Source organism: Triturus cristatus, chromosome 3_1 (assembly GCF_964204655.1).
Source record: "Triturus cristatus chromosome 3_1, aTriCri1.1, whole genome shotgun sequence".
In the NCBI taxonomy this organism is placed as follows: domain Eukaryota; kingdom Metazoa; phylum Chordata; class Amphibia; order Caudata; family Salamandridae; genus Triturus; species Triturus cristatus.
This window is the reverse complement of record NC_140583.1, coordinates 224,615,552-224,643,399: the sequence shown is the minus strand read 5'-3', so window position 1 is coordinate 224,643,399 and position 27,848 is coordinate 224,615,552. Positions and strand designations below refer to the sequence as shown.

The 27,848-nt window shown below is 46.5% G+C and overlaps 1 protein-coding gene across 8 annotated transcripts in view; it reads right to left on the bottom strand.

Annotated features, from left to right (window-relative positions):
- The window catches only part of HERC1 (HECT and RLD domain containing E3 ubiquitin protein ligase family member 1), a 1,817,725-nt gene that overhangs the window by 1,635,007 nt on the left and 154,870 nt on the right, over positions 1–27,848 (bottom strand). For all 8 annotated transcript variants that reach the window (XM_085643727.1, XM_085643730.1, XM_085643731.1 and 5 more), the window contains 2 exons: positions 23,846–23,998; positions 23,538–23,670 (listed from right to left, as the gene is read on the bottom strand). In XM_085643727.1, coding sequence (XP_085499853.1) covers positions 23,538–23,670; positions 23,846–23,998 — 286 coding nt within the window. The remainder of the gene's footprint in view (positions 1–23,537; positions 23,671–23,845; positions 23,999–27,848) is intronic.

Below are 27,848 nucleotides of genomic sequence, written 5' to 3'. Positions count from 1 at the left end.
AAGTGCATGAAGCATTTTTGGATTAATCAGCGATCAATAAATATTTCGACTTCAAGTATTTACTACCTCTTCATTCAACGTCATATCTAGACGGTGTAAATATGCCATAAGCTTTTGCTTCACAGAGGTGTGCCCAGAGGGACGTTGCCTGCTTTCAGCCAACGCATGAGAATCTATTTTGTCCTTTCACACTCCCTGGGTTATGAGAGTGATACCTCAGAGGCACCCTACAAATTTGTCGGTTCGGTTCAAAATCTTTATTCGATTCATACAATGAATCATAAAAGCACAAAGTTAAAACACATAATACACAATTAAGATGATCCATCTGTAAAACAAAAGATTATAATTCGAAGAATCCATCATACAGCATAAATACAAGTCCGATGGCAAAGTACAGTTCTACAGCTAAATTATCCATAGCGTTTCCTAATCTGAAGTGAAACTCGTATAAAATTTAACATGGCACAGCAAGTATCAACAGAAGATAATGACAGCAAATAATCGTAGCCTTCTTTATAGGTACATGGTTGCCGCCCCTTCAGGATAGGTTTAATAAATCTAATCCTTGGTTCTTGATATAAGGAGCAAAACAGGACAACATGTATAGTACTTTGGCTAACTCTGTCATTACAGGGACAAGGGGGTAGCCGCTCATACCAACCCCCTTGTTTAGGAAAGGCAAAAAGAAAATGAAGGGTATTTAGCCTAAACCTCGTGAGGTAAAACCGCCATTGGACATTAGTTGTAAAAGTTAAATAAAATTGGTGCTGTAACTTAGGTACATAACTAATAGGGCCTCCCAGGCAAGGTGAACCTAAAAATTTCCAGTAATTTGACTTAATTTGGGTTTTTATGTTTCCCTGGATGTTTGCAGGATTTTCATAAACATAACCCAAGCCTATCTTGTTCAACATGTCACGGACGTATGACAACCAGGGGATCTTTTTTGCATTATCCAGGCTCATGCAGTCTGAGAGAATTTCTCTCGAGAGCTGCAAATCGTCAGATAACCATATTTTGCCCCATAATAATAGGGGCGACAGACGAATAATGTCAGTCACTTTGGTCATTCCCATTTCATTATGACAGAAGCTATTTGATGAACCCGATGGGATCAGTAACACCCGTTTTAGGAATTTATTTTCCATCACTTGTATTACTGAGGGGTTTTCGGTCCCCCATACTCCAGCCCCGTAGGTGGCCACAGGTAAACATTTAGATATGTAAAGGGTTTTAAGGTGCGCAACAGGTTTTTGACCCAGCTTACCACAAAAACGAAAAAGACCTTCTATGGAGCGGGTAGCACTCTGGGCTCGAGCCTTCATTAATGGGGCCCAACTTAATCTGCTATTGAAAAGATTTCCAAGATAATTAAAATTTTCCACCTTTTCAATAGTAGAGTGATTCACCACAAATTTTCTTGGTTTTGTCCCTTTTGGACCACAGACCATTGCAAAAGATTTTCCAAAATTTACCTTCAGGTCAAGATCCAGCATGAAGGTGTTAAAGGCATCCAGGCACACCTGCAAACTGTTTCCAGTGAGGGTCATTAAAACAGTGTCGTCTGCATATGAGAGTATAGGAATACTCCTACCGTTTGCCTTTGGAAAATCACAACAGTGGTCCAACAAGTACTTCTCTAGTCCATATGTATATACTAGGAACAAGAAAGGCGCCAGAATGCAGCCTTGACGCACCCCCTCAGTCGAGGGAATAGGTTTTGTTGTTTCACCCCCAGGTCCGAATCTTATAGCCACGGACGTTGCTGCGTGTAGTCTGCGGAGAAGTGTCACCAGGGGTTCTTCGAAACCCATATCGTCCATCATCTGCCACAACCTACTTCTACAAACAGTGTCAAAGGCGCTTGACAAGTCCATGAAGGCAAGGTAAATTGCAGAACTCCTTGCCTTCATGTACTTGCCAATAATTAGCGCCAAATTCAGACACTGCTCAACTGTCCCCTTCCCACTTCTGAATCCATACTGGGAATTCACAATTAGACCAACAGAGTCAGCCCATGTTTCTAATCTGGCCAAAATAACCCTCCCCAATAATTTACATGATGCATCAATCAAGGATATAGGGCGATAGCATCGGGGGTCACACCTATCGCCCTTCTTAAAAATCGGCACCACCACTGCCTCCTTCCACGATACAGGTATACGACCACGAACAACAGCCCTAAAAACATTCAGTAATAATGGTGCCCAAACTTCAATATTATGTTTAAAAAAGTCCAAAGGGACAGCATCAGGGCCCGGGGCTTTTAATGATATACCTTTCCTCAAAGCTTCTTCAACCTCTTCCAATGTAAGTGAAGAGCTAAGAAGCGAAGCTGAAGATGGTACCACCAAATCCCCTATATCATTCAACAAATCCGAAAGTGACAATGCTTTGGGATTAAAAATTTTACCAAAGTGGACTTCCCAAGATTCGCCAGTAATCTGCGTCACTATACTTTCCTTGGTGTCGCTTTTAAACAGGGGACGATTTACTACTTCCCAAAAGAGCCTACTATCTTTTAACTCAGAGGCCTTCTCTAGATCGTCCCAGGCACGATTTTTCAACTCCTGCTTCCTCTTTGTGATGGCCTCTTTATAAGCCCTTCTGGTCGATCTTATCAGTTCTTTATTTCTTGGTTTTTGTATAAGGGCCACTTTTAAGGATTTATGTGAGGCAGAGCATGCGGAGTCAAACCATTTAAAACACCTTAAATTCTTTTTCCCCACTGGTTTTTTAAGGTGTTCAGCCACGTGCCCACATAATTTTTCAAAACTCCCAATGACCTTGTCTGAGTCAGACGTCAGCGACAGACATGATTCGATCTCAGTTTTACAAACATTCAGAATCTCTGCCTCAAGGCCTACAGCATTTATTTTCCCCCACTTCATAGTGACTCCCTGATTTTTATTATATGTTAAGGGTTGCTCCCAAACCAAATGTTTTCTGCTAGCAGGAGCACACAAGGATAGCATTAAAGGGTTGTGATCGCTTACGGCACTTGCTATTACCTCAAGTCTGTTAACATAATGAAGAAAGTTACTGGACACAAATACAAAATCGATAGTACTCATTGCACCTCTTGTTCCCTGAAAGGTTGGTATTGGTGATATGTTTGGGGCAGCCCAGGGCTCTACCATGCATAAATCATTTAAAACAATGATATTATTTAAAGCGTCCCCCTGGGGCGTGTGTTTAAAATGCATCAAGGGCTGTTCGTTTGGATCATCAATACCACAGACACTGGAGCCACCAAAATTGCACAGTGTACAGTTAAAATCGCCAACCCAAATAACTACTAATAAAGGTCGGTCACTACGAGCTTTACATATTGCTTCCTCCAAACTCTGAATTGTAGATACATCATTTCTATCAAAAACATTATGGTACCAATTAATTAATAACAAAGGCTCTGGGAACAGATTTTCCAACAAGAGCAACTGGTACCAGGGAGTATCCACTATTTTTGAGGTTATCAAGTTCTTTAGTTTGATGGAGAGAGCTGTCATTATCCCACCCCTTGCCCTCCCAGCTGGTGATGGGACCGCCAAAACATTAAAAGATTGAAAACCATCAATTTCCCCACCCGCTTTGCTCCATGTCTCCTGAAGGCACAGGATATCCTGACCACCCACAAGCTCCAGCCAAGCTTCGTCCTCCATTCTACCCGCAAGACCTGCAATATTCCATGAGATTAGACACAGCCTAGGTTCCCCTAGGCTATCGTCCACAGACTTTTTTGGAGTTGCCAGGTCAGGCCCAGTAATTGGTGGGTTTAGCTCACAGGCTAAATTACTAATAGTCTGAGTGTCGGAAGGCATATTAGGTTGTGCATTGTGGTCGAAAGCATCCACCACCTGGTTATCCTTCTGCCTTGTCCCCCCGTTTTCCCCCATGGCCAAATCTGTGGTAAATAAAATGCTTTCCTTTTTCTTGTCTAATGGTCAATCTAAACCCTCCATTCCCACCAGTGGGTCAAATCGGTTTCTTAATGGAATATTGTTATTTGGCATCCACCCTAGATATTCCTCCCCCTGAAATCTCCTTCTTGATTGATCATAGGGGATTTGCCCAAAATTTTTGAAACTTATTGGCCCCATGAGAGATCCATCACCCTGATGCCACAAACCAGGATGATTTTGAGGGGGTCGAGATATAGTGTTAATCTGTGTCCATCCAGAGTAACTATCACCCTGCAATCTCGACCCAGGGAAGCGAGAGTTAAGGGGGCCATGATGCAGATTGGGATAAAAATATTCGAGACCTATACATTGGATATCCCCCATTCTAGCGAACCTTGCTTTGTTACAGATTAGGTCCTTGACCCACCTGTCCCTAAAATTAATCAGGATACAGTCCCCCTCTAAATCCTTCTTGCTTGGACCAACCCAAGGGACCCTTCGTACATTTAATATTTTTGTGACAGAGGCTGGGGGGAGTGGTCTATTGTTGTTGAGCCAAAATGTAACTTTATTTAATAGGTCCTGATTTGATTCATGTTTATTTGGTGCGACCACCGGGACACCTGTCAGGATGACCATAAAAGGTGCAGATTCGGGGGGTATATTTACACATATTGGTTTGCTTGGAGGTGCCATTTCATCCAGAGCTAAAGGGCCGCTCAGTGGAGTTAGTTTAACTTGAGATGAGGCTACTGGCTTTGATGTAATTGAGCTCGATGCTGCTGCTATAGCCATATTCGACATTGACTGAGAGTCCCCGTCAGCCACCAATGCAGGTCTAGTTGGGGCTGATTGTACAGAGGTTCGCTGGGAATCAGCAGATGCCATAGGCTGGGGTGGATTACTTGGATTTTGAGTATAGGTTTTGTGATCCCCCTTTTTTATTTCGGTACAGTTCCCCGAGGCCTGAGGGAGTTTGCTATTATTAGCCAAAATTTCCAGCGAATGTGTATTAACTGATATTAAATGTTCTAATTGGTCCAATTTTAGGTTAACAATTTGTGTTCTCTCTATAAGGGGCGTCAAAAGACTTTTTACCAGCTTCTCAATATGTATTAACAAAGCTTTATTGTTGTTGTTTTGGCAGCAATGGGTCAGATAACCGGGATCTCCCATTCGTGTTACCCTTCCCTTCAAGTGACCTCCCCCTCGTTTACGTTTACTAATTTTTGTGGCTTCTTGAACAGGAGCCAAAACTTTGGGTTGTAAGGAAATGGGGCCCAACAGGGTCAAATTAGGGTGTTGGATCCCATCCCCAATATTACTCAGTACAGAACAATCTTCTAATGGATCGTTCACTACATCACCCATAGATATTTCTTGATTATCTGGAGTAACAGCCAAATTTGGGCTAACTTCCAAGTCGTTTACTATGCTCTTTTCGGGAGTGACCACAGATGCAAACCGTCCCAGGGATGAACGCTTCCCCGTAACTAAATCCAGAGACAGACGCTTTTCAGTAAGAGCAATTTCTTTATCTAATATCCCCGTGGCACGGGTGATAAAATCATCTAGGGTTCCAGTGGCTTTAACACTACTTGACTTTACTGTAACCCGCCTACCCTTTCTTAGTGATGAGGACATCATAAGACTAAACAATAAGAAATAATGTGTACAATTAAAATATAAATTAGATAAATATTTAAAACTTCAATTACACACTATAACTACATTAAATATATCATCGTATTCATAACTAAAACATACTTTGAGTCCTCGAAATCCGAATGTGAGAGAAAGGGCCCGGCCCGTCCCTGTACGTCCTTGGACGGCCTTAGACGGCCCGCCCTTTGCCCGGGCTTAGCCCCGGACGCTCCCGCGCAGCGGGGAGAGTGACTGGCTATAGGCTGTAGCGTGGGCGGGGCAGGCAGGGAGAGCGACCCAGGTGTTGCGGGTCAGGACCTCGCGCAGGGACTCCTGGTACACTGAGTCCCTGCGGGTCAGCTCGCAGCCCTGCAATCCTGTTTGTACGTGCGCAGTCACCAGCTGCACCGCCGCGAATCCGTAGGAGGCACAGGAGGCAGACAAGCCCAGCCGCAGTCACGGAGGTCCAGCAGATAACCAGGGGTCAGAGGCGGCGAGGAATAGTAGCAAGAAGGTGTGTCCGGTGAGTACAAGCAAATGATAGTCCCAGGGGTTATCACCAAAGCGCCCTCTTTTAATGTCTGAAGCGTGGGCGGGGCAGGCAGGGAGAGCGACCCAGGTGTTGCGGGTCAGGACCTCGCGCAGGGACTCCTGGTACACTGAGTCCCTGCGGGTCAGCTCGCAGCCCTGCAATCCTGTTTGTACGTGCGCAGTCACCAGCTGCACCGCCGCGAATCCGTAGGAGGCACAGGAGGCAGACAAGCCCAGCCGCAGTCACGGAGGTCCAGCAGATAACCAGGGGTCAGAGGCGGCGAGGAATAGTAGCAAGAAGGTGTGTCCGGTGAGTACAAGCAAATGATAGTCCCAGGGGTTATCACCAAAGCGCCCTCCTTTAATGTCTGAAGCGTGGGCGGGGCAGGCAGGGAGAGCGACCCAGGTGTTGCGGGTCAGGACCTCGCGCAGGGACTCCTGGTACACTGAGTCCCTGCGGGTCAGCTCGCAGCCCTGCAATCCTGTTTGTACGTGCGCAGTCACCAGCTGCACCGCCGCGAATCCGTAGGAGGCACAAGAGGCAGACAAGCCCAGCCGCAGTCACGGAGGTCCAGCAGATAACCAGGGGTCAGAGGCGGCGAGGAATAGTAGCAGGAAGGTGTGTCCGGTGAGTACAAGCAAATGATAGTCCCAGGGGTTATCACCAAAGCGCCCTCTTTTAATGTCTGAAGCGTGGGCGGGGCAGGCAGGGAGAGCGACCCAGGTGTTGCGGGTCAGGACCTCGCGCAGGGACTCCTGGTACACTGAGTCCCTGCGGGTCAGCTCGCAGCCCTGCAATCCTGTTTGTACGTGCGCAGTCACCAGCTGCACCGCCGCAAATCCGTAGGAGGCACAGGAGGCAGACAAGCCCAGCCGCAGTCACGGAGGTCCAGCAGATAACCAGGGGTCAGAGGCGGCGAAGCGGGACCCGCGAGGCGGCGAAGCGGGACCCGCGAAGCGGGTCCGGCGAGGAATAGTAGCAAGAAGGTGTGTCCGGTGAGTACAAGCAAATGATAGTCCCAGGGGTTATCACCAAAGCGCCCTCTTTTAATGTCTGAAGCGTGGGCGGGGCAGGCAGGGAGAGCGACCCAGGTGTTGCGGGTCAGGACCTCGCGCAGGGACTCCTGGTACACTGAGTCCCTGCGGGTCAGCTCACAGCCCTGCAATCCTGTTTGTACGTGCGCAGTCACCAGCTGCACCGCCGCGAATCCGTAGGAGGCACAGGAGGCAGACAAGCCCAGCCGCAGTCACGGAGGTCCAGCAGATAACCAGGGGTCAGAGGCGGCGAAGCGGGACCCGCGAAGCGGGACCCGCGAAGCGGGTCCGGCGAGGAATAGTAGCAAGAAGGTGTGTCCGGTGAGTACAAGCAAATGATAGTCCCAGGGGTTATCACCAAAGCGCCCTCTTTTAATGTCTGAAGCGTGGGCGGGGCAGGCAGGGAGAGCGACCCAGGTGTTGCGGGTCAGGACCTCGCGCAGGGACTCCTGGTACACTGAGTCCCTGCGGGTCAGCTCGCAGCCCTGCAATCCTGTTTGTAAGTGCGCAGTCACCAGCTGCACCGCCGCGAATCCGTAGGAGGCACAGGAGGCAGACAAGCCCAGCCGCAGTCACGGAGGTCCAGCAGATAACCAGGGGTCAGAGGCGGCGAAGCGGGACCCGCGAAGCGGGTCCGGCGAGGAATAGTAGCAGGAAGGTGTGTCCGGTGAGTACAAGCAAATGATAGTCCCAGGGGTTATCACCAAAGCGCCCTCTTTTAATGTCTGAAGCGTGGGCGGGGCAGGCAGGGAGAGCGACCCAGGTGTTGCGGGTCAGGACCTCGCGCAGGGACTCCTGGTACACTGAGTCCCTACGGGTCAGCTCGCAGCCCTGCAATCCTGTTTGTACGTGCGCAGTCACCAGCTGCACCGCCGCGAATCCGTAGGAGGCACAGGAGGCAGACAAGCCCAGCCGCAGTCACGGAGGTCCAGCAGATAACCAGGGGTCAGAGGCGGCGAGGAATAGTAGCAAGAAGGTGTGTCCGGTGAGTACAAGCAAATGATAGTCCCAGGTGTTATCACCAAAGCGCCCTCTTTTAATGTCTGAAGCGTGGGCGGGGCAGGCAGGGAGAGCGACCGAGGTGTTGCGGGTCAGGACCTCGCGCAGGGACTCCTGGTACACTGAGTCCCTGCGGGTCAGCTCGCAGCCCTGCAATCCTGTTTGTACGTGCGCAGTCACCAGCTGCACCGCCGCGAATCCGTAGGAGGCACAGGAGGCAGACAAGCCCAGCCGCAGTCACGGAGGTCCAGCAGATAACCAGGGGTCAGAGGCGGCGAAGCGGGATCCGCGAAGCGGGTCCGGCGAGGAATAGTAGCAAGAAGGTGTGTCCGGTGAGTACAAGCAAATGATAGTCCCAGGGGTTATCACCAAAGCGCCTTCTTTTAATGTCTGAAGCGTGGGCGGGGCAGGCAGGGAGAGCGACCCAGGTGTTGCGAGTCAGGACCTCGCGCAGGGACTCCTGGTACACTGAGTCCCTGCGGGTCAGCTCGCAGCCCTGCAATCCTGTTTGTACGTGCGCAGTCACCAGCTGCACCGCCGCGAATCCGTAGGAGGCACAGGAGGCAGACAAGCCCAGCCGCAGTCACGGAGGTCCAGCAGATAACCAGGGGTCAGAGGCGGCGAGGAATAGTAGCAGGAAGGTGTGTCCGGTGAGTACAAGCAAATGATAGTCCCAGGGGTTATCACCAAAGCGCCCTCTTTTAATGTCTGAAGCGTGGGCGGGGCAGGCAGGGAGAACGACCCAGGTGTTGCGGGTCAGGACCTCGCGCAGGGACTCCTGGTACACTGAGTCCCTGCGGGTCAGCTCGCAGCCCTGCAATCCTGTTTGTACGTGCGCAGTCACCAGCTGCACCGCCGCGAATCCGTAGGAGGCAGACAAGCCCAGCCGCAGTCACAGAGGTCCAGCAGATAACCAGGGGTCAGAGGCGGCGAGGAATAGTAGCAAGAAGGTGTGTCCGGTGAGTACAAGCAAATGATAGTCCCAGGGGTTATCACCAAAGCGCCCTCTTTTAATGTCTGAAGCGTGGGCGGGGCAGGCAGGGAGAGCGACCCAGGTGTTGCGGGTCAGGACCTCGCGCAGGGACTCCTGGTACACTGAGTCCCTGCGGGTCAGCTCGCAGCCCTGCAATCCTGTTTGTACGTGCGCAGTCACCAGCTGCACCGCCGCGAATCCGTAGGAGGCACAGGAGGCAGACAAGCCCAGCCGCAGTCACGGAGGTCCAGCAGATAACCAGGGGTCAGAGGCGGCGAGGAATAGTAGCAAGAAGGTGTGTCCGGTGAGTACAAGCAAATGATAGTCCCAGGGGTTATCACCAAAGCGCCCTCTTTTAATGTCTGAAGCGTGGGCGGGGCAGGCAGGGAGAGCGACCCAGGTGTTGCGGGTCAGGACCTCGCGCAGGGACTCCTGGTACACTGAGTCCCTGCGGGTCAGCTCGCAGCCCTGCAATCCTGTTTGTACGTGCGCAGTCACCAGCTGCACCGCCGCGAATCCGTAGGAGGCACAGGAGGCAGACAAGCCCAGCCGCAGTCACGGAGGTCCAGCAGATAACCAGGGGTCAGAGGCGGCGAAGCGGGACCCGCGAAGCGAGTCCGGCGAGGAATAGTAGCAGGAAGGTGTGTCCGGTGAGTACAAGCAAATGCTCCATGCTCCATGCTCCATGCTCCAAGCAAATGATAGGCCCGAAATGCATTGGGAACATGGCTACCAGATGATATGGAATACATACAATATCATTATCACTGCATTAAAAGTGCATGAAGCATTTTTGGATTAATCAGCGATCAATAAATATTTAGACTTCAAGTATTTACTACCTCTTCATTCAACGTCATATCTAGACGGTGTAAATATGCCATAAGCTTTTGCTTCACAGAGGTGTGCCCAGAGGGACGTTGCCTGCTTTCAGCCAACGCATGAGAATCTATTTTGTCCTTTCACACTCCCTGGGTTATGAGAGTGATACCTCAGAGGCACCCTACAAATTTGTCAATTTGTTCACTTCGCTCGGTCTGTGCACGACCCGACCATTTTCTGGATCTTCAATATTGTGTCTAACCCACCGGTTCGTAGCACGACCACATCAGAATTGATTAAAAATGGCCTATGATGACATCACGCGCCTGACAGACTTACGGGCCGACACATTTGCCTTTGCAGATGATGACGCCTCCAAGATCTATGCACTCATCAATGAGGAGACCACGCCATTTACTAACAAAAGAAACAAAGAAGATAGCTTACGTCAACTCCTTTATCTCAGCAAACGTGAGATCAATCAGAGACTTCATGCAAGCACCTTGATCAGATACCACCGTGCTCAGCGGATTCCGAGAGGCCTTCGAGTGCCATTAAAACCTTTGCTTTGCAGAAATAGTCCAAAGTTCGTGGAACGCTGGTACGCCATTTTGAACAAATGTTCATTAGATTTGATCCTACTTATTATTGAAGAGTTATCTAGGGTCCTGGAAGAACTCAACAAAGACATTGCTCAGACCAAAACAGAACTCCACGAGTTAATTGCTCTAGAAGATTGGGACAAAACCTTGGAGGATATCAACACACAACTTAACAGATACACCGAAGAAATCAGTGAGCGGAAGATCCGCAAGTACAAACGAGACACCCTAGACTACAAGCTGGGGGAGGTGTACTCTTGGGCAGAGGTATACGCAAGACGACGACAGAATAAACCCTCCAACCCCAATACTGAGACAGACACGTCATCCTCGGACAGTGAAAGACGCACGATGAGCCAACCCTCAGCAACCGTACATACAGGAGGCATAGCTCCGATTCAACCCGATACCAATGTTCCTTTTTTAGAGTTAGGCCAAAAAGATCAAATAGACCCAGGAGGGGCAAAAGACGTCCTACCAACCATGCCCAGCCCGAAGTCGCAACCAGCACCAGGCCGACGGAACAAAGGGAAGAAATTATGAATCCTGAACAACTAGTAATCAACATTTCTAAGTATCAACTAACAGAAATGGACATCAGAACATTACAAAAAGGAACATCATTCGTACCAACTTATCATACCAATAAACTGGAATTGGATATATGCCTGTTTAAATTCATGCGCAACCTGCGATTGCGACATTTTTTTGAAAACGTAATACAATCCGAGCACGAGTCTGAATCACACTTGCTTAAACATCTTCGCCCGAAGAGTACCTTTCAAGCTCCAATTTCTCATAAGACTTTGGACCTTTTTGAGAATTTGTAAAAAATGACATTCTTTCCTTCAACTTCAGGAAACGTTCCAAACTCCAAAATCTCACCAACAAAGAGCGAGCAATTTTGGATAATTTGGCTAACAATCAGAGCATCACTTGTCAAAAGGCAGATAAGGGCGGCGCCCTTGTCATAATGGATACCTCCTTCTACCAGACCCAGGTAGATCTACACGTGAATGACAGCAACACGTACTTGATTTTGCCTCAAGACCCTACAGTCAGTTTTGCCAATCTATTACTAACCATTGTTGACAAGGCTGTGGAAAATGGAACCATTGATGAGAAAACCAAGAGGTTTTTAATTTCCAAACACCCCAGAACACCAACCCTTCACATGCTACCCAAGATCCACAAGGATCTTATGAAGCCTCCACTACGTCCAATAGTATCCACAAGGGGCAGCATACACGAAACAATTGGCAAGTTTTTGGATGTTCATCTGCAACAGTTCGTTACACGCATGAACACATATGTTAAGGACACCACCGATTTTTTACTCAAGATCAATCAGGTTACACTGCCTAATGACAAAGAAGTGTGGCTGTGCACCATTGACGTCAAGTCACTTTACACCACCATCCCTCATGACCTAGGGATTGAAGCAATTGAAGAGGTATTACTACAGTCTGATTTGGATCATGACCTGCAAGTGTTCTTGATGGAACTTCTCACCTTTACACTGTATCAAAGCTATTTCAGATGGAACAACAATTTTTACCTACAGCTCACAGGTACATCGATGGGCAATTGTGCCGCGCCCACCTACGCGAATTTGTTCATGCACGCATTTGAAAATAAATTCATTTTGAGTTTGGATACTTGGAAGACACATGCACGCCTATTCCTGCGTTACATAGATGACATTTTTGTTTTATGGTTTGGCTCACTAGATTCCCTCAAGACAGCCTTGACAAACCTAAACCAGATCAATGATCGCATTCAATTCACCTTCAATTTCCATGAGGCATCCATAACATATTTGGACGTTCAACTGACAATATGTGACAATCAACTCACCACCACTTTGTTTAGGAAAGACACAGATCGGAACAACTTGCTACATTACACCAGTTTCCATCAACCGGCATTGAAGAATCATTTACCATTTTCACAGTTACTGCGGGTGAAAAGAATTGTATCAGACCACACAGAATCACATAATCAAATCCAGGCCATGGCACATCGTTTTACCACCCGTGGTTATCCCCAGGAGGTGATTTCCAACGCTATCACTAAAGTGGTTAATACACCACGTGAAAGGTTGTTACAACCCACTACACGCAAAGAACAGCATCGTATGGTAATGGTTTCCCGGTTTTCCACCATGAGTCATAAGTTCAAACAAACAATCAGAAAACATTGGCCAATGTTGACTTTTGAGATTGATTTTAATGGCATTTTCAGCAATCCACCGATGTTTGCATACACGAGGAGTAAGAACATCCAGGAACTAATCCGTCCCAGGATTGTTGCACCCATCACACCTTTTCGAGGAACAGTCCCCTGTCTAAACTGCAGTAACTGCAACAGTATCATCAAGGGCAATTCAGTTGCACACCCAATGAGAGGTACTCCCATCAAATTGCATGTCAATGCCACTTGCGACACCAACAATGTCATTTATCTACTAAAATGCCCTTGTGGCCTGGTATATGTTGGCAAAACCATAAGGAAGATCAAGACACGCATACTTGAGCACAAAAGCAATATACGCACAGGCAATTTGAAATCAACTGTGGCCACTCATTTTTTAGAGAAACATCATAACATCTCGCAACTGAAATTTATGGTTCTGGAAAATGTGATGAAAACGGAGGGCAGAGACAATGACACCTTTCTACTGCAACGTGAAAACCACTGGATTTACAAACTGGACTCTCTGAAACCGAAGGGTCTCAATGACCGCTTGGAATTCGCTTGCTATTTATAAACACTTGCATGTGCATGCTTGCAACCTTTCTTTCGATTTATTTTTTCACCATTTATTATTATTTTCTCACACATCTCTTGCAGTTTGTTTTTATCACATTCTGTTTCCTTTTCATTTGTAAAGCACGACGGGATTATGTTTCACCCAATCCATAGATTTCATTCACACCGTCTCCGCATTAACACATCCAACATGGCGTCGTTTTTTCCTCACTAATCTCAAATGGTGACGCGGTCTAACAAGCGCTCATTTCCGGTCTGCACCGGCTTCCTTTTGCTTTTTATACGCGCTGCATGTTGAGCGGCTCCACACGTATCCTGTGACCGTAGACCGGCACTGCTGTTTCACAGCCCGAACCGCTGATTTTTCACCTCAAGGTAAATGCTTGATTCTAATAGGAGCACTTGCGTGTTTAATTTTTTGCACGCCAGCTCACACTTCATTAACTCAGTAATGTTACGCGTTTCACTTTTCCGCTTGGAGTGTGCTTATGATTGATTTTCTCATGACGCTAAGTAGCTGTAAATACCTATTTTTTGTCCGTCTCCCCGTATTTTTCCGAGCACTGAAAGTGGCTTTTTCTGGGTTTACCTCTTCGACCATTGTTGGTAATATAGGTTCTCTGTTTCCCTATCACTGTGATTCTAGCTTCACACGGCATGTTTTCTTTCGTTTTTGAATGTGTTTAATTAAGTGTTGCAGCGCATGACAATGTGGTAATAACAGCATCAAGGAACCGTTTGTTAACATTTTGGCAGGGACCTCCATTGACTTTTGTTTTATGGCGCAATCACTCATTGAAACTGTTGAGTTATACACATGTATCTTTTTGTTTAGATTCCCCTGATGAAGGGCCAAATGGGCCCGAAATGCATTGGGAACATGGCTACCAGATGATATGGAATACATACAATATCATTATCACTGCATTAAAAGTGCATGAAGCATTTTTGGATTAATCAGCGATCAATAAATATTTCGACTTCAAGTATTTACTACCTCTTCATTCAACGTCATATCTAGACGGTGTAAATATGCCATAAGCTTTTGCTTCACAGAGGTGTGCCCAGAGGGACGTTGCCTGCTTTCAGCCAACGCATGAGAATCTATTTTAAACATGACCAGGCCATACCACTCGATTGCACAGGCACTACACCTTTTTGAATTCTTCGGTAGCTATTCGGGCTATACGATTAATTGGGGAAAGTCAGTGATTTTCCTGCTCTCAGGCCCTCCACCGAGAATCCCGACCCGGTGTCCCACTTCTATCCCTGTAGACGGATTTAAATATCTGGGACTATACATTACAAGGGACAGGGCGGAGTTCTTCGCTAGGAACCTGGAACCCCAACTATTGCGCCTTAAAACCGATGTGAACCACTGGAGATCGTTACCTCTCTCCCTTATAGGTCGGGCAGCAATGTTCAAAATGCTTGCATTACCGCGCTTGCTCTACATCCTGCAAAACACGCCATACCCGATACCAACGGGGGTGTTCAAGCGGATAGCGCAAGATCTACGAGTCCTGCTCTGGGATGGTGGCAACCCTAGGATAGCGCTGCCCAAGCTGACGAGGGGGGTCTTTGATGGGGGGCTGGCCCTTCCGGACGTTAAGCTGTATTACTGGGCCTCTCAGTTGCAGGTGGTAAACGACTGGGTTTACGTGGATCGGTCGGAACCGGCCAATAGAGTAGACCGCAGGGTTATGCCGGGTGTTAACTGCGAGCCCCTGCTGTATGCTCGTAAACAGGGAAGGGATTGGCCGTCCCACACCGGGGTGGCGATCCAATGCTGGAGGGAGACCAATACATTTTTGGGGTGGACAGGCTCCCTGACGGGTAGAACCCCGTTGTTGCACGGGGACCAGCTGACGGATGTGACTCGTTTGACAGGGTTATGGGGCTGGAAACTCATAGGCATTGAATACCTCGGGGACTTTTGGAAGGGAGATACCCCGCGATCTTTTGCCTACCTTAAAAAAGATCATGACCTGCACGACTCCCAACACTACCACTACCTACGCCTCACCCACGCCTTGCGGGCTCACATAGTACGCAGCACGACTATCCCAGAGTACTCCCCCATGGAGGATAGGTTACTTCTGGAACCAATGGCGGAAAAGCCCACCTCCACAATATACCGTAAACTCATAAATAACATGACGGACCCCCTGGCGACGATGAGGGTGAGATGGGTGGGGGACATAGGAGAACTGGAAGACGAAGTTAGGCAAGACGCCCTACAGAGCCCACGGGAGATAGCAATCCGTTGCAGGTTCCGGTTAGAACAGCTTAAGATCCTGCACCGAGTATACTATCCCCGCGCCCATCTGTATGCCTGGGGGAGGAGTCAGTCGTCCCTTTGTGCACGGGGATGTGGGGAGGAGGGCACCTTCTACCACACCCTATGGGAATGCCCGCAGATAGTCCCCTTCTGGACTAAGGTAGTCGACGTGATGACGGCTGTGGTGGGTTCATCGGTCCCGCTAGAGCCCCGATGGCTACTATTAATGATTAGAAGTGACACCGACTGGACTAGACACAAGGAGATCTGGCTGGCACTTGCGGCGGGGGTGGCAAAGAGGAATATTGCAAGGGACTGGGGCTCGCGGACTCCGCCTCAATGGGACCAATGGGTACGGGACACAGACTGGTGCCAAAGGGCCGAAGAAACTATCTATAAAAGCAGAGGCTGCACCAAAAAATGGCAGAAATTTTGGGGACCATGGCGGAAGTACAGGCAGACGGGGGGCGGATTGGGACTTTAATACCAACTGTCATTTGTCTCACTTGTGCCATCGAAGGTCTGTCATTGTCCTATAGACTGTGAATTTGCCGCATGTATTGTGCTAAATGTCCTGTATTGTTGGATGGTATGAGCAATGTTAATGTTAATAAAGAGAGTTTAAAAAAAAAAAAAAAATGGTACAGAAAAAATTAGAAAAAAAGGAAATCCTTTCCTCAATTTAGACTCTGCAAAGTATCTAGACAAGCATTTAGTCCTAAGCGTAATCATACAGTAATTTCAAAGAATTAGCAGTGAAGCAATAGGCATCTTCACAGCTTATATACAGACAGTACAGCCAGAAAAATACATTTATCAAACAATGTGCGAAGATTTAGGAAAGAAAAAGAAGGAAGGATGAGACGGAAAGCTCACCGCTATTGAAACAGGTTCCCCAGGTCTGCTTGAGCCACTGCAGTATCACTGCGCATCGAAGAATCGAAGCAGTAATGTCAGGTAAAAGTATGGATACTCTTCCAGGTAGCTGCTCTGCAGATGTCCCGTATAGGTACCCCAGCAAATAGGGCCGTAGAGGAAGAGACTGCCCTCGTGGAGTGAGCACGTACCTTTCCCTGGAGGGGTTTTCCAGCCAACTGATGACAGTACTGGATAGAGCTGGAAATCCAATGTGCAATGCCTTGTTTAGATAGGGTAAAACCCTTACGAGGAGCACTATAAGCTACAAAGAGATGAGGTGACTTTCGAAAGTTCTTTGGAGATAGAATTTTAAACAACGCTGAATGTTCAGAGAATGAAGTGATTACTCAGCCGGTGTAGTAGGCTGAGGGAAAAAAGTCTTAAGAAACAGGAGTTCAATCAGATGAAAATCCGAAGGCACCTTAGTAATGAATTTGGGGTTAGCACGAAGTACCACTCTATCATTTTTGAACTGAAGAAAAAGCACCTGGATAGTGAGTGCCTGCAATTCGCTAACCCTTCTTACAGATGTTAGTGCCAAAAAAAGAGCCACCTTACACAAAAGGAATTTTAACTCTGCTTTATGAATAGGTTTGAAAGGATATTTCATGAGCTGAGCCTAGACCACATTAAGGTGCCTGAGTGGAGAAGGAGGTTTGACTGGAGGGGAAAACTCTAAAGAGCCCTTTCATAATTTGCTTTATTATTCTCGCGGACCATAGAGAAGGGCCTGAAGATGTTCTTCTGAAACGAGAGATGGCTGCGAGATGGACTTTAATGGATGCGTGAGCTAAGCCAGCCTTGGCCAAAGAGAGGATGTAAGGAAAAATCTCTTGAGCCGAAGAAGAGAAAGATGAACTCCCGATTCTTGGCACCAGAGACAGAACCTCTTTCACTTCATTTTGTAAGTCTTGTTCGTACTCTGAGCTCGAGCTCGGGAAAGAATGTCTCTACACTCTGTGGATAGATTCACGTCGAGAAACTTTCCGTGTTCAGGAGACATGCCGACAATTGACGAGATTTGTGATCCGGATGCAGCACTTGGCCCTGGGATATAGTCAGCAATGATGGGATAGGATCCAAGAGAATCAGTTATTCTACCGACAGAAGAAGAAGCTCTGTGTACCAATACTGGCGAGGCCAGGACAGTGCTATGAAGATCATCTTGCAGGGTTCCGCCTTCATCTTCATGAGAAGCTTTGGGAGAAGAGGAATGGGGGAAAAGCGTAAACAAAGGCGCCTGACCATGCCATCGAAAATGCACTCCCCAAGATCCCGGATGGTGATGCCAGCTTGTGAAGTACCAGCACTTCTTGTTCCCTAGTGTCGTAAACAGATCTATGGATGGCTTGCCCCATAGCCGGAAGATGTTGTCCAGTGTCTTCTGATCCAGCTCCCACTCGTGGCAGACTGACTTCAGTCTGCTTAGTGCATTTGCTGTCTCGTTGATATTTTCCGGAAGATGCTCGGCTTATAGCGAAACCCTATGCAGGATCGCCCATTCCCAGATACTTTGGGCTTCTACAGACAACAGACGGGACCTTGTGCCGCCCCGTTTGTTGACATAATGCAAGGCTGTGGTATTGTCTGTCCTGATAAGAACCGATAAATTTCTGATCCTCGGGAGAAACGCCTGTAGGGCTAGGCGAATCGCTCTTAGCTCCAGCAGATTGATGTGCAGAAGACGATGGTGCTGTTGCCATCGGCCACTTTTCTGAAGGTCCTGTAAGACTGCTCCCCAACACTCTAGAGATGCATCTATTGTAATTATCCGAAGAGCTGGGGTGGCCAGAAAAGAGAGACCTAGTGAAATGTTCGCCCTGTGAGTCCACCATGAAGCAGCTCGTCTCATTGGTGAAGTTACCATGATCATGTCCTCGAAAGATCCTTCTACTTGGCGCCACTGTAAGTCCAGTTGTTCCTGAAGAGATTGCATTCGTAGCCTGCAGTGGGGTATCAGAGGAATGCAGGACGACATGGATCCCAGAAGTGATTTGTAGAGCCGAACTGAAAGTGACTTTCTTTTTTAGAAGTAGACGAGACTTTGACATCAGCTCGACTTGTCTTTCTGGTGATGGAAACGCTCTGCGCAGGGACGTGTTCAATATGGCTCCCAGAAAAAAGGCCCTCCTGGAAGGACGCAAGCTTGATTTGTCCTTGTTGAGGGTAAGACCTAGATCCTTGAACAGCTTTGTGCAGGCTGTCACAGAATTCCTGGCTGTTGCTTTGGAAGGAGCTTTTATCAGCCAGTCGTCTAGGTAGGGAAATACCTGGAGCTGCTGTCTTCTGAGGAAGGCCTCTACCGGAGCCAAACTTTTCGTAAAAATCCTTGGTGCTGATCTGAGGCCGAAAGGAAGAACTTTGAATTGTAAGTGGCTCTTGGCTACCATAAAGCAAAGGAATAGGCGTCCTCTAGGTCTAAAGTGGCCATGAAATCTCCCGAATTTAGAAGTAGAAGAATGTCATGTAAGGAGATCATTCGACATTACTGCTTAATGAGATAGGTGTTGCGCTCCCTGAGATCTAGAATAGGGCGCAACTTCTTGACAGTCTTTCGAACAAGAAAGAATCAGGAGTAGACTCCCTTTCCTCTCTGGGATAATGGGACCGGTTCTATTGCCCCCTTATGTAACATTTCTTGGACTTCTAGACGCAGGAGACGTAGATGTTTTGTCATGTGCCTGCGAGTAGGGGTGTTTGGAGGAGGTTGAACGAATTCCAATGTGTGGCCAAATTGAACTATGTTGAGTACCCATTAATCTGTAGTTATTTTTTGCCAATTTTGTAAGCACAAAGAAATCCTTCCCCCTACAGGTGTTTGGTGTCGGGAAGGAACAGTAGCCAGAGCCGGTAAGCCGCTATTGACGTCTTGAAGATTCCTTCCCCTGACGTCCTGCTTTGCCTCTGGGCACCGATTCAGAATAGGCTGCAGATTGACCTTGTTGATGATTGTACTGTGGGCGGCAGGTGTATTAGAGGAGTACTTGTATTGTTGGTAACCTCCTCTGTACGAAGGAAGCCCTCTTCCCTTGGCCACTCAAAAAGGAACCTTCCGGTATTGGAGCGTCTCCAATGACTCCGCCATGTCTGTGTCCTTTTTAGGTCTCGCCTGAGCCAGCGCTTTAGCACTGCTCTGGCGAGAGCTATAGAAAGCGGGATCTGGAAGTGCGAAATAGTGCATTTCAGGCCGCCAACTACAGTGCATGTGCGCCGGGCGCGCGCACCATTTGTCAGCCTGATGATCACTTTCTCGGCCGCTTTGATGTTCTCAGTGAGCCGCGCGGACACTGAGAACATCAAAGCGGCCGCGAAAGTGATCACCATTTGCCACCCCCTCCCTTATCCCACTTCCTGCTTGTTTTATTTTTTGGGCTTACACTCTCCATGCCCTCTGGCTCCTTCGTGCTGCTTTACCCTTCCCTCTGCTTGTGCTTGTGCTTCCTATCTCCTCCCACTCCTGCTGTTCTTTCTTTTTTTTTAAAGTCATTTTACTAAGCGCCAACGCGAACTGAAGGTATCGGAGCGCTTTACATGAGCACCAGTTGAAGCACCAGTTAATTGTACAAGGATTTAGGTCGGGTAGATTATGTAATTTGCTCAGAATCACATTCTGTTTAACGAGCGCCGGGACTCGAACCTGGCTCCTCAGTTCCAAAAGCCAAAGGCAGAAGTTTTAGTGGTTACGCCACACCCTCACCCCTATGTTAGCCTTGTACATGAGAAGAACGCTTACCCCATTAAGCGTCTAAACGTTCCACTTCGGCTGATTCAATCCCTATGCTCAGGTAAAAATGTGCATTTGATACAGATTCACCAACGTTTAGGAAGAAGTTGGAAATCTATCCCTCATAAATTGCAGCCCTTGATGTGCTTGCATAGATTAACAGAAATAACCGACCGTGCGATTGAAAATCTACATTAATTGGGACCCACTCTGACCAAATGTGGTTTGTGCCTTTCATCCTTCAAATGTCTATTGTGGCTTGTAGGTCTCGGGGAGCCTGCAATCTGATGAAGAAACAGATCGTCCGTTTTTGTGTTTTTATTCAGTGCTTAAAGCCAGTGGTTTCCAAGGGCTTGCAGTTTAGGCAATTAACGGAGATAAGGGGGAAAAACGCGTATTGCTCAGGAGCACACAATTCAGGCAAATGGGACTTACAACCTGTGCTCCTTGTGTCAGAGCGTGTGATGCAATAGATCTCGCATTTACGCGATTTGAGCTATTACCATTGTAAATGACAATGCCTTTTATTTATGTTTTGGTTTTTAAAAATAAATAAAAGGCATTGTTATGTACAATGCTAATAGCTTAAACTTTTGCAAATGCAAGACCTATTGCATTGCAAATGCTTGTTTATATCTTGGAGAGTGTCATCCACATGCTTTCCGAAGAGAGCTTTCCCATCGAATGGAAGATCCAGTATTTTATTCTGGACCTCTGGTCTAAGCAAGGTTGCTCTAAGCCAACCCTGGCGATATAGGACTGCTGCTCCAGCCAGAGATCCAAAAGCTGTTGTAGCGATGTCCATTGCACAATCCATGACCTCCGAGGAAGCCCTCACTCCTTCCTGGAGGATCTTTTTAGCCTCAGTCTTACTTTCCTCAGGAAGTTGGTTGATGTAAGGAGATAAATCACACCACATCTGCCGGTCGTAGCAGCCCAGAATAGCTAAAGCGTTAGCTGCCTTGACCAGTAAACCCGACATAGAAGACAATCTCTTGCCTGCATTGTCCAGGCATCTGCCTTTCTTGTCCGGAGGCGTAGTGAGAGGAGCGGTCGGATTCTTTGACTTTCGCTGTGCTGCCTGCGATATAACGGAGTCTGGTTTTGGATTACTCACCAGGCAAGCCGGGCTATCTTCTGGGGCCTTATATTTTTTATCCAATCGTGGAAGACCCGGGACCACCGTGGCTGGGGTTTTCATGACTTTAAGACCCTCATCCCATAAATAATTGGAAATGGGAATTGCCCGCACCGTCTTCTTAAAGGGCTAAAAGTCATATAAAAGACACTCCGTCTGCGAAGATGGCATTGACAGATCAAACCTCTTGGCCGCCCTTTCCAGTAGATTGTGGAAACCACCTAAGTCCCCTGGCGGAGAATCCAAAGGAACAGGTGAAGAAGAAGAAGGAGTGGTGATAATATAGTCATTCCAATCCCACTGGAAGATCCATGTCCCCCTGATCGTCATCCGAGGGATCTTGGTGTTGGATAAGACGTGGCGTTGGTGGAAGTTCCGCTATTATTTCCAGTGGTGGTACCCGAGGAGTGGAAGTCACTAAGTGTTGCCTTGTGGGAATTGACGCCTGTTCCGGAATCGAGGATGGAGTTGGAAACCTTCTCTTGTAGTCCAACAGCATGTATTGTAGATCAGAAATCAAAGAGGAAGGCATACAGACCACCTTCTCCTGATATTCCCTAAGGTATTCCTGGGAAGGATCATAGTAATGTTCTTCTTCGTATCCTTCTTCAGAATCGTCCTCCTGGCACTTAATGTGCAACTCTGAAGGGCTATGGGCATAACCAAAAGGACCCTCCTTGTCTGAATCCTCCTCTTCCAGGAGATGAGAAGGTAGTAAAGGAGTAACCTTGCTAGGTGAAGTGACGGGAGTTACCTGACGCTTCCTGACTTTTTCTCCAGAAACGTTAACTCCCGTCGAAGAGGTCATTGACTGTCATTGACGATGATGATATTGCCATCGACACCGCGGTCGTCGATACCGTCGCCATTTCAGTCGCCGCCATTCTTGTAGCCGCCGTCATTTTCGTTATCGCCGTCGACAGCTTTGTCGTCACTGCCGTCATAGTCTCAGTCATCGATGGAGCCAGAACCGTATTCGTCAACATAAGTAGAGCTCTCGCCGACGATCCCGTCGTCGGAACTGTTATAAGCTGAGGAGACTGGCATTTGTCAATCCGCGTCAACGAGGTTTATGATGGTTTCTTCGTCAACGCCAGTAATTTCTTTGACTGTTTTTCCTCAAGAGAAACAGAAGAAGGTTTTTTGAAAGTTTTTCTTCCTTCAGAATGAGAAGGAGGAACAGAGCTCGCCTTTCGTACTCCACTCTCTCCTGTCATAAGTCCTTGCCTCTCCTTTTCACCTCGGTGAGGAGATTTAATAGGACTTAGCCTGTCAGACCCATGGGAGGTCTTTTAGAGGCTTTTTGAGGGCGCTCCTCTGAAGAATGGGGGTCAGATCTCCCATTTTAGCAGATCTTCTAGAAAACAAAGCAGATGAGGCCTCATCACTGTTGTCACTAGAAACAGTCTCTCTCCTGGATTTTAACTTCTGGAGCCAGGTAAGGAAAAGTCACTCACGACCCCTCAAGGTCTTAGTGGAGAAGGCACGACAAACCTTGCATTCCTTGGTTCTGTGGTCAGGATACAGGCAGTTTATACAGTCCTTATGAGGGTCATCCACATAAAGCCTCTTAGAGCAAGTGGCACAAGCTCTAAAAAGTCCCTTTTCTTTCTTGTTTGCCAATAGGAATTGAGAAAAACCAAGTTGTAGAGTAATCTGGAAGATAAATAGTTTAAAATATCTTGCAAGAGTAATAGAATAATGAATAACTGAGCAGAGCTCAGTGGAGACTCCCTCAGTGCGGTAGAAAATCTGAAGGTCTGAGCTTATCTCAGGAGGGTTCTAAAGGGTGAGGCTGATCTGATTGGCTGTGTGTTTTATTCAGGCTCTTGTACAAAAAGAGGTGGATGTGTTACAAAACTGAAATCAGCCTAGGCCTAGTTTCTATTTTATAATAGCTTTGCATTGCTATTTTGATTTACCGGGGACTCCCATCTCGACGACGGGGAATGATTCAAGCATGTGAATCTATGAAAGTTCCAATACTGGAGTAAACACAGACTATAAAATGTTGAGCAAAATGCTAGCATGTCATCTATATGCTCGTGCACCCAGGCCAAAATGGCTCCATCCCCAACCATAGTACACCCAAATACATTTGCTTAAATAAAGATTTACCTTGTAAATTATTTTTTAAACAAAATCATGTATATCAGACCAAAAAAAAAGTTTAGCAAGCCTTTTTATGCATACCTCTTAATTTCTCACCAACACTGCTGTTCCAAGAGCTCTCCTTAAGTAAAGTTGCAGAGCGAGAAAATATATCTGTGGCATGTGGCAGTAAGAGCTGAAGGTGTTTATGGAGCAGTGACACACTACTAGAATGCTGTTAAAAAAAAAAATCCAATTATCCAACAAAAGACCAAATAACTCTAGGATCAACAGAACCTCATTAAATGCAACGGTCATATAATCTACTTTAGTGTATATATAGTTTAATTTTAGTGCAGCACATATTTATTGGTATTTTGCAAAACAATATGAAAACAAATGCTCCCTACCTCACTTGCATTATTACTGTGGCAGTATGCCATGAGCTGTTTTTGCAAAGAGCACAAGAGTTCATGAAGATGTGCGGGTTGGCTGTTTTCAGATGGTGATGTGCCAAGCAAAAACTTATCGCTGTTTTTTTCCAGTTCACCAAACGCTTGATCCTATCATAAAGAAAAAGTATTTTTAATGTGCATACACTCAGGAATATTTTGCTTAAAACCATTAATTCAGATGTTCCAAACCCTAAGAAACAGAAAAAGAAATGTAGCAATATACAGATTGTATTACTGACTTTTGAAATTCATCAGATAGGATGGGAGTTGAAAGCAAATCTTGTGGAAAACCCACAATGCATCATCAAAACAGCCATTAGAACCTTGACAGAAGGTTGACCACAGGATTTGACTATTACCTAGATTACATTAAGCTATGATACATTAATAACTAGCTATAAGCTTTGTGGAGCAGCACTGGTCAAAAATGCCTTCAGATCATCTCTAGAGAGAAGTGGCATATGTGGTTATTCTGAAACTATACCCATCGCAAAAGGGAAATTTCCTTGTAATCCTAGATATCTATTGCAAGTGTCTTCACTGAAATCAAACAGTGAATACTTTCCATCAACATCAGGAATCAATAAGCAATTTTGCAACGAGAAACCTTTCTTGCAAAAATCATTATAAACTGAATTAATTTTATTTTGAATTCTAGCTAGATTGTTTTTCTATCATCAACTCCTTTTCATTGATAGAAATATGCATCACCCACACCTACCTTCCTCGTAGGAAGTCCTTTACAGGTTGGAACTCTCATCATCTACAGAGGGGTACAGTGGACAAATGTAGATTTTTTGGCTCTCAAACGTAATGAGACCAGTGTCTCCTATTACAGTCATGGACTCTTTTTGTTGAAAATAGGGTGGTATAGATATCACAGTTTTGTGACTTACTCAAGTCCAAGAATCTCTTTTTTAAGGCTAGGCAGTATTTGCACAAACAGTCTCTGGACATATGCTCGGCCTTCTGACCCTTCTAATTCAGATATTTTTTTGCTGCCTTGAGCAGTACTCATGGGCCGCCAAGTGCACCTTTAGAACTAGGTGTGGTCTTTAAAAGTCATGAGTTCCTATCTGATGGTCTCCGATTTTTCTTCCCTCACGTCTCATGTGTCCCATAATGTCTCCACTCTGTGACTCGGTGACATCAACTTCTAGGGAGAATGGAGGGTGGCAGGTGGTTGCAAGATAAGACACTTGTTGTAAACGGATCAACTGTACGCTGGGTAACTGGGTCCTCACAAATTTATAGTTCTGAGAGGGCACTGTCAATTTCTTTAATGACTGTAAACGTAAACCATGTGTCTAAACTGGTCAGCGACTTTTATACCTTTCTCATGTTACCATTTATCCCTCTGAGCTGAAGCTTTAGCAGACTCCAAAAGTGAATGGTACCTCATCAACAAAAGATGTCTCATTAGGAAAGAAGATGGGTCTATCTTTTTTTAGTGTTCATTGAGGAAAACCCATGCAAACAACACAATCCTTTACTATGTGACAATAGTGAAGGCAAAAAAAAAAAAAATTGTTACTTTCTTTAGAGAGCACTATTTTGCTTTAAAAGTCGAGATGTGATTCTTTATAACTAAAAAAAAAAAGAGAGCTAAATAGCCTTATCCTGTGCATTACAGTACACAAAAGTAAATGTACTCACATTACTAAACATTACATTTATTCAAAGCCACGTCACCTCAGTTCTGAAGACCTTATGCCAATTTCTTTCTTGCTTTCTCTATAACTATGCAATTGCTACCAAATAACGTAAAGTGCTAATAAAACCACCCTAAATCTGTTCACATTTATAGTCATTAACACTGCATGATTTACAAGTAATCTACTTGCTGATTAAGAGTTTGGCGGTCCTACAGCAGACGGTGCAACGTGCCATCCGCTGTAGGACTGCCAAAGCCGTGGTGCTGCTGCCGCCCAGATTATGAGTTACATCCTGGTCTGGCGAGCAGCCCTAGGGCGGTCTAACTACGGCGATATGTCAGGCCCGTGGAAGAGCCTGACATGCAGTTCGCCGCTATCAGAGCGCTGACAGCACTTTCCTGCACGGTGTGGTATAGATGCCACACAGGTAGGAACTGAGGGTTCAAATACAGGGGGAACTACATTTGTTCCCCCCCATGTGCGGCCCAGGAACAGGGACACTTTTGTTGCCTCTCCGCTACTCTTTCCATGGCTGGGTCACCGCAATGAAAGAGGCGGTGGACAAGAAACCTATAATATGTTTATGGGTGCAGAAGCGGCACCGCCTGCGTATAGATGCCCCTGTCAGTACCGCCTCTGCTGCACGAGATCATTGATCTCGGCGGAGCCAGCAGTCTTGTGGCGGTCCAATTGCCGGAGTCGTAATACTGCAGGCAGTTCCGGAGTGTGGTGGTGGTCAGATCGCCACCATGGGTTTGGCAGTCCTATGTACCGCCAAACTCTTAATCAGGCCCCAAGTCTAGACTGTAACACTTAATGACAGTTAATGGTACATTTGAAAATTCTATCTATGCACAAGAAATGTGTGAGCAAATGATTTTAAATGCCAATTTATAACAGTTAAGGTATGGCTCTGGGAGAACAAGGTGAGGCAAGTATGTTAACAGTATTTATTTTTCTACCTGGTAGTCTACCTTGTCAATGGGGGAAACTATAAGGATAAGGGTAAAACTACAAGAATGTGAGGCCCTGCACAAGTGTAGTGGGTAAGTAGATCACATTTACGCAAAGCATACATTGATATATTACAAAAAGCAAACCTCCGTCTGATTCATTATCATCATGGTAGGATGCTCCCTAATGTTGTTACTTTGACTAAAAGTGCGCAGTTATTAAGGAGAGTAGTAAAAATGAATTTGTCCATTTGCTATGGAGTTTAATATTAGACACAGGGCTCTCAATTTGTGTGCTGACTGCTGAGAAAACATAAGAGGTGCTGTGTGATAACAAGAGGAAAATGTTCTATTCATGAAGTAGATGAAAACAAGTTACTTACCTGTAACTTTGGTTCTCCAGTATTGGTAACTTTCATAGATTCCCATAGCTTGTATCATACCCATCGTCGGAATGGGAGTCTCTGTACATAAAATAACATAGCAGGAGGTACAAAAGAGAAAGAAAAAGGCCCAGGCCTCATTCCCTTTTGTAGCATATCTACCTCTTTTTGTAAAAGAGACCAAAATAGAGCAGCAGCCAATCAGATTAGCCTCACCCCACAGAACCCTCCTGAGAGAACCTCAGAGCCTCAGATTTTCGCAGCCGTTGTGTAACAGTACAACCAAACCTGCCGAGGGCTGAGCTTTCCCAGGGGAGGAGGGTGGGCGCATGGGAATCTATGAAAGTTACCAATGCTGGAGAACCAAAGTTACAGGTAAGTAACTTGTTTTCTTACTCCAGTATTGGAACTTACATAGATTCCCATAGCTTGTATTAGAGTAGCTAGCAGTAGAAACACATTTTGCTTCCTAGAGACATCTCATTCTCCATTCTCCTTAACCCTTTGTTTTTTTTAAAAGAAAAAATAAAACAACAATGCAATCACATAAAGAACACATAGAAAAATGTGCAAATACAAGAAGAAAGGAAGGAGGGAGGGAAGAAAGGAAAGCTCACCACTCAATGGAAGAGGTTCCTCAGGACTGCCTGGCCTACAGCCGTGTCTTCCTATGCCAAGGTCTCCAGGCAGTAATGTCTTGTGAAGGTGTGCGTGCTGCTCCAAGTTGCAGCCCTGCAGATGTCTTTAACCTGGACCCCCGCAAAGAGCCGTAGAAGAAGCCATGGACCTTGTTGAGTGTGTCCTAATTCTGCCCTCTAGAGGCTTGTCCGCTGCAGAATGACAGAACTATATAGCACTGGAGATCCATCGAGCAATACCCTGCTTGGACAGGGGTAAGCCTTTGCGGGGAGCACTGAATGCAATGAACAATTGAGAAGACTTCCGAAATTCTTTAGTACGGTCCAGA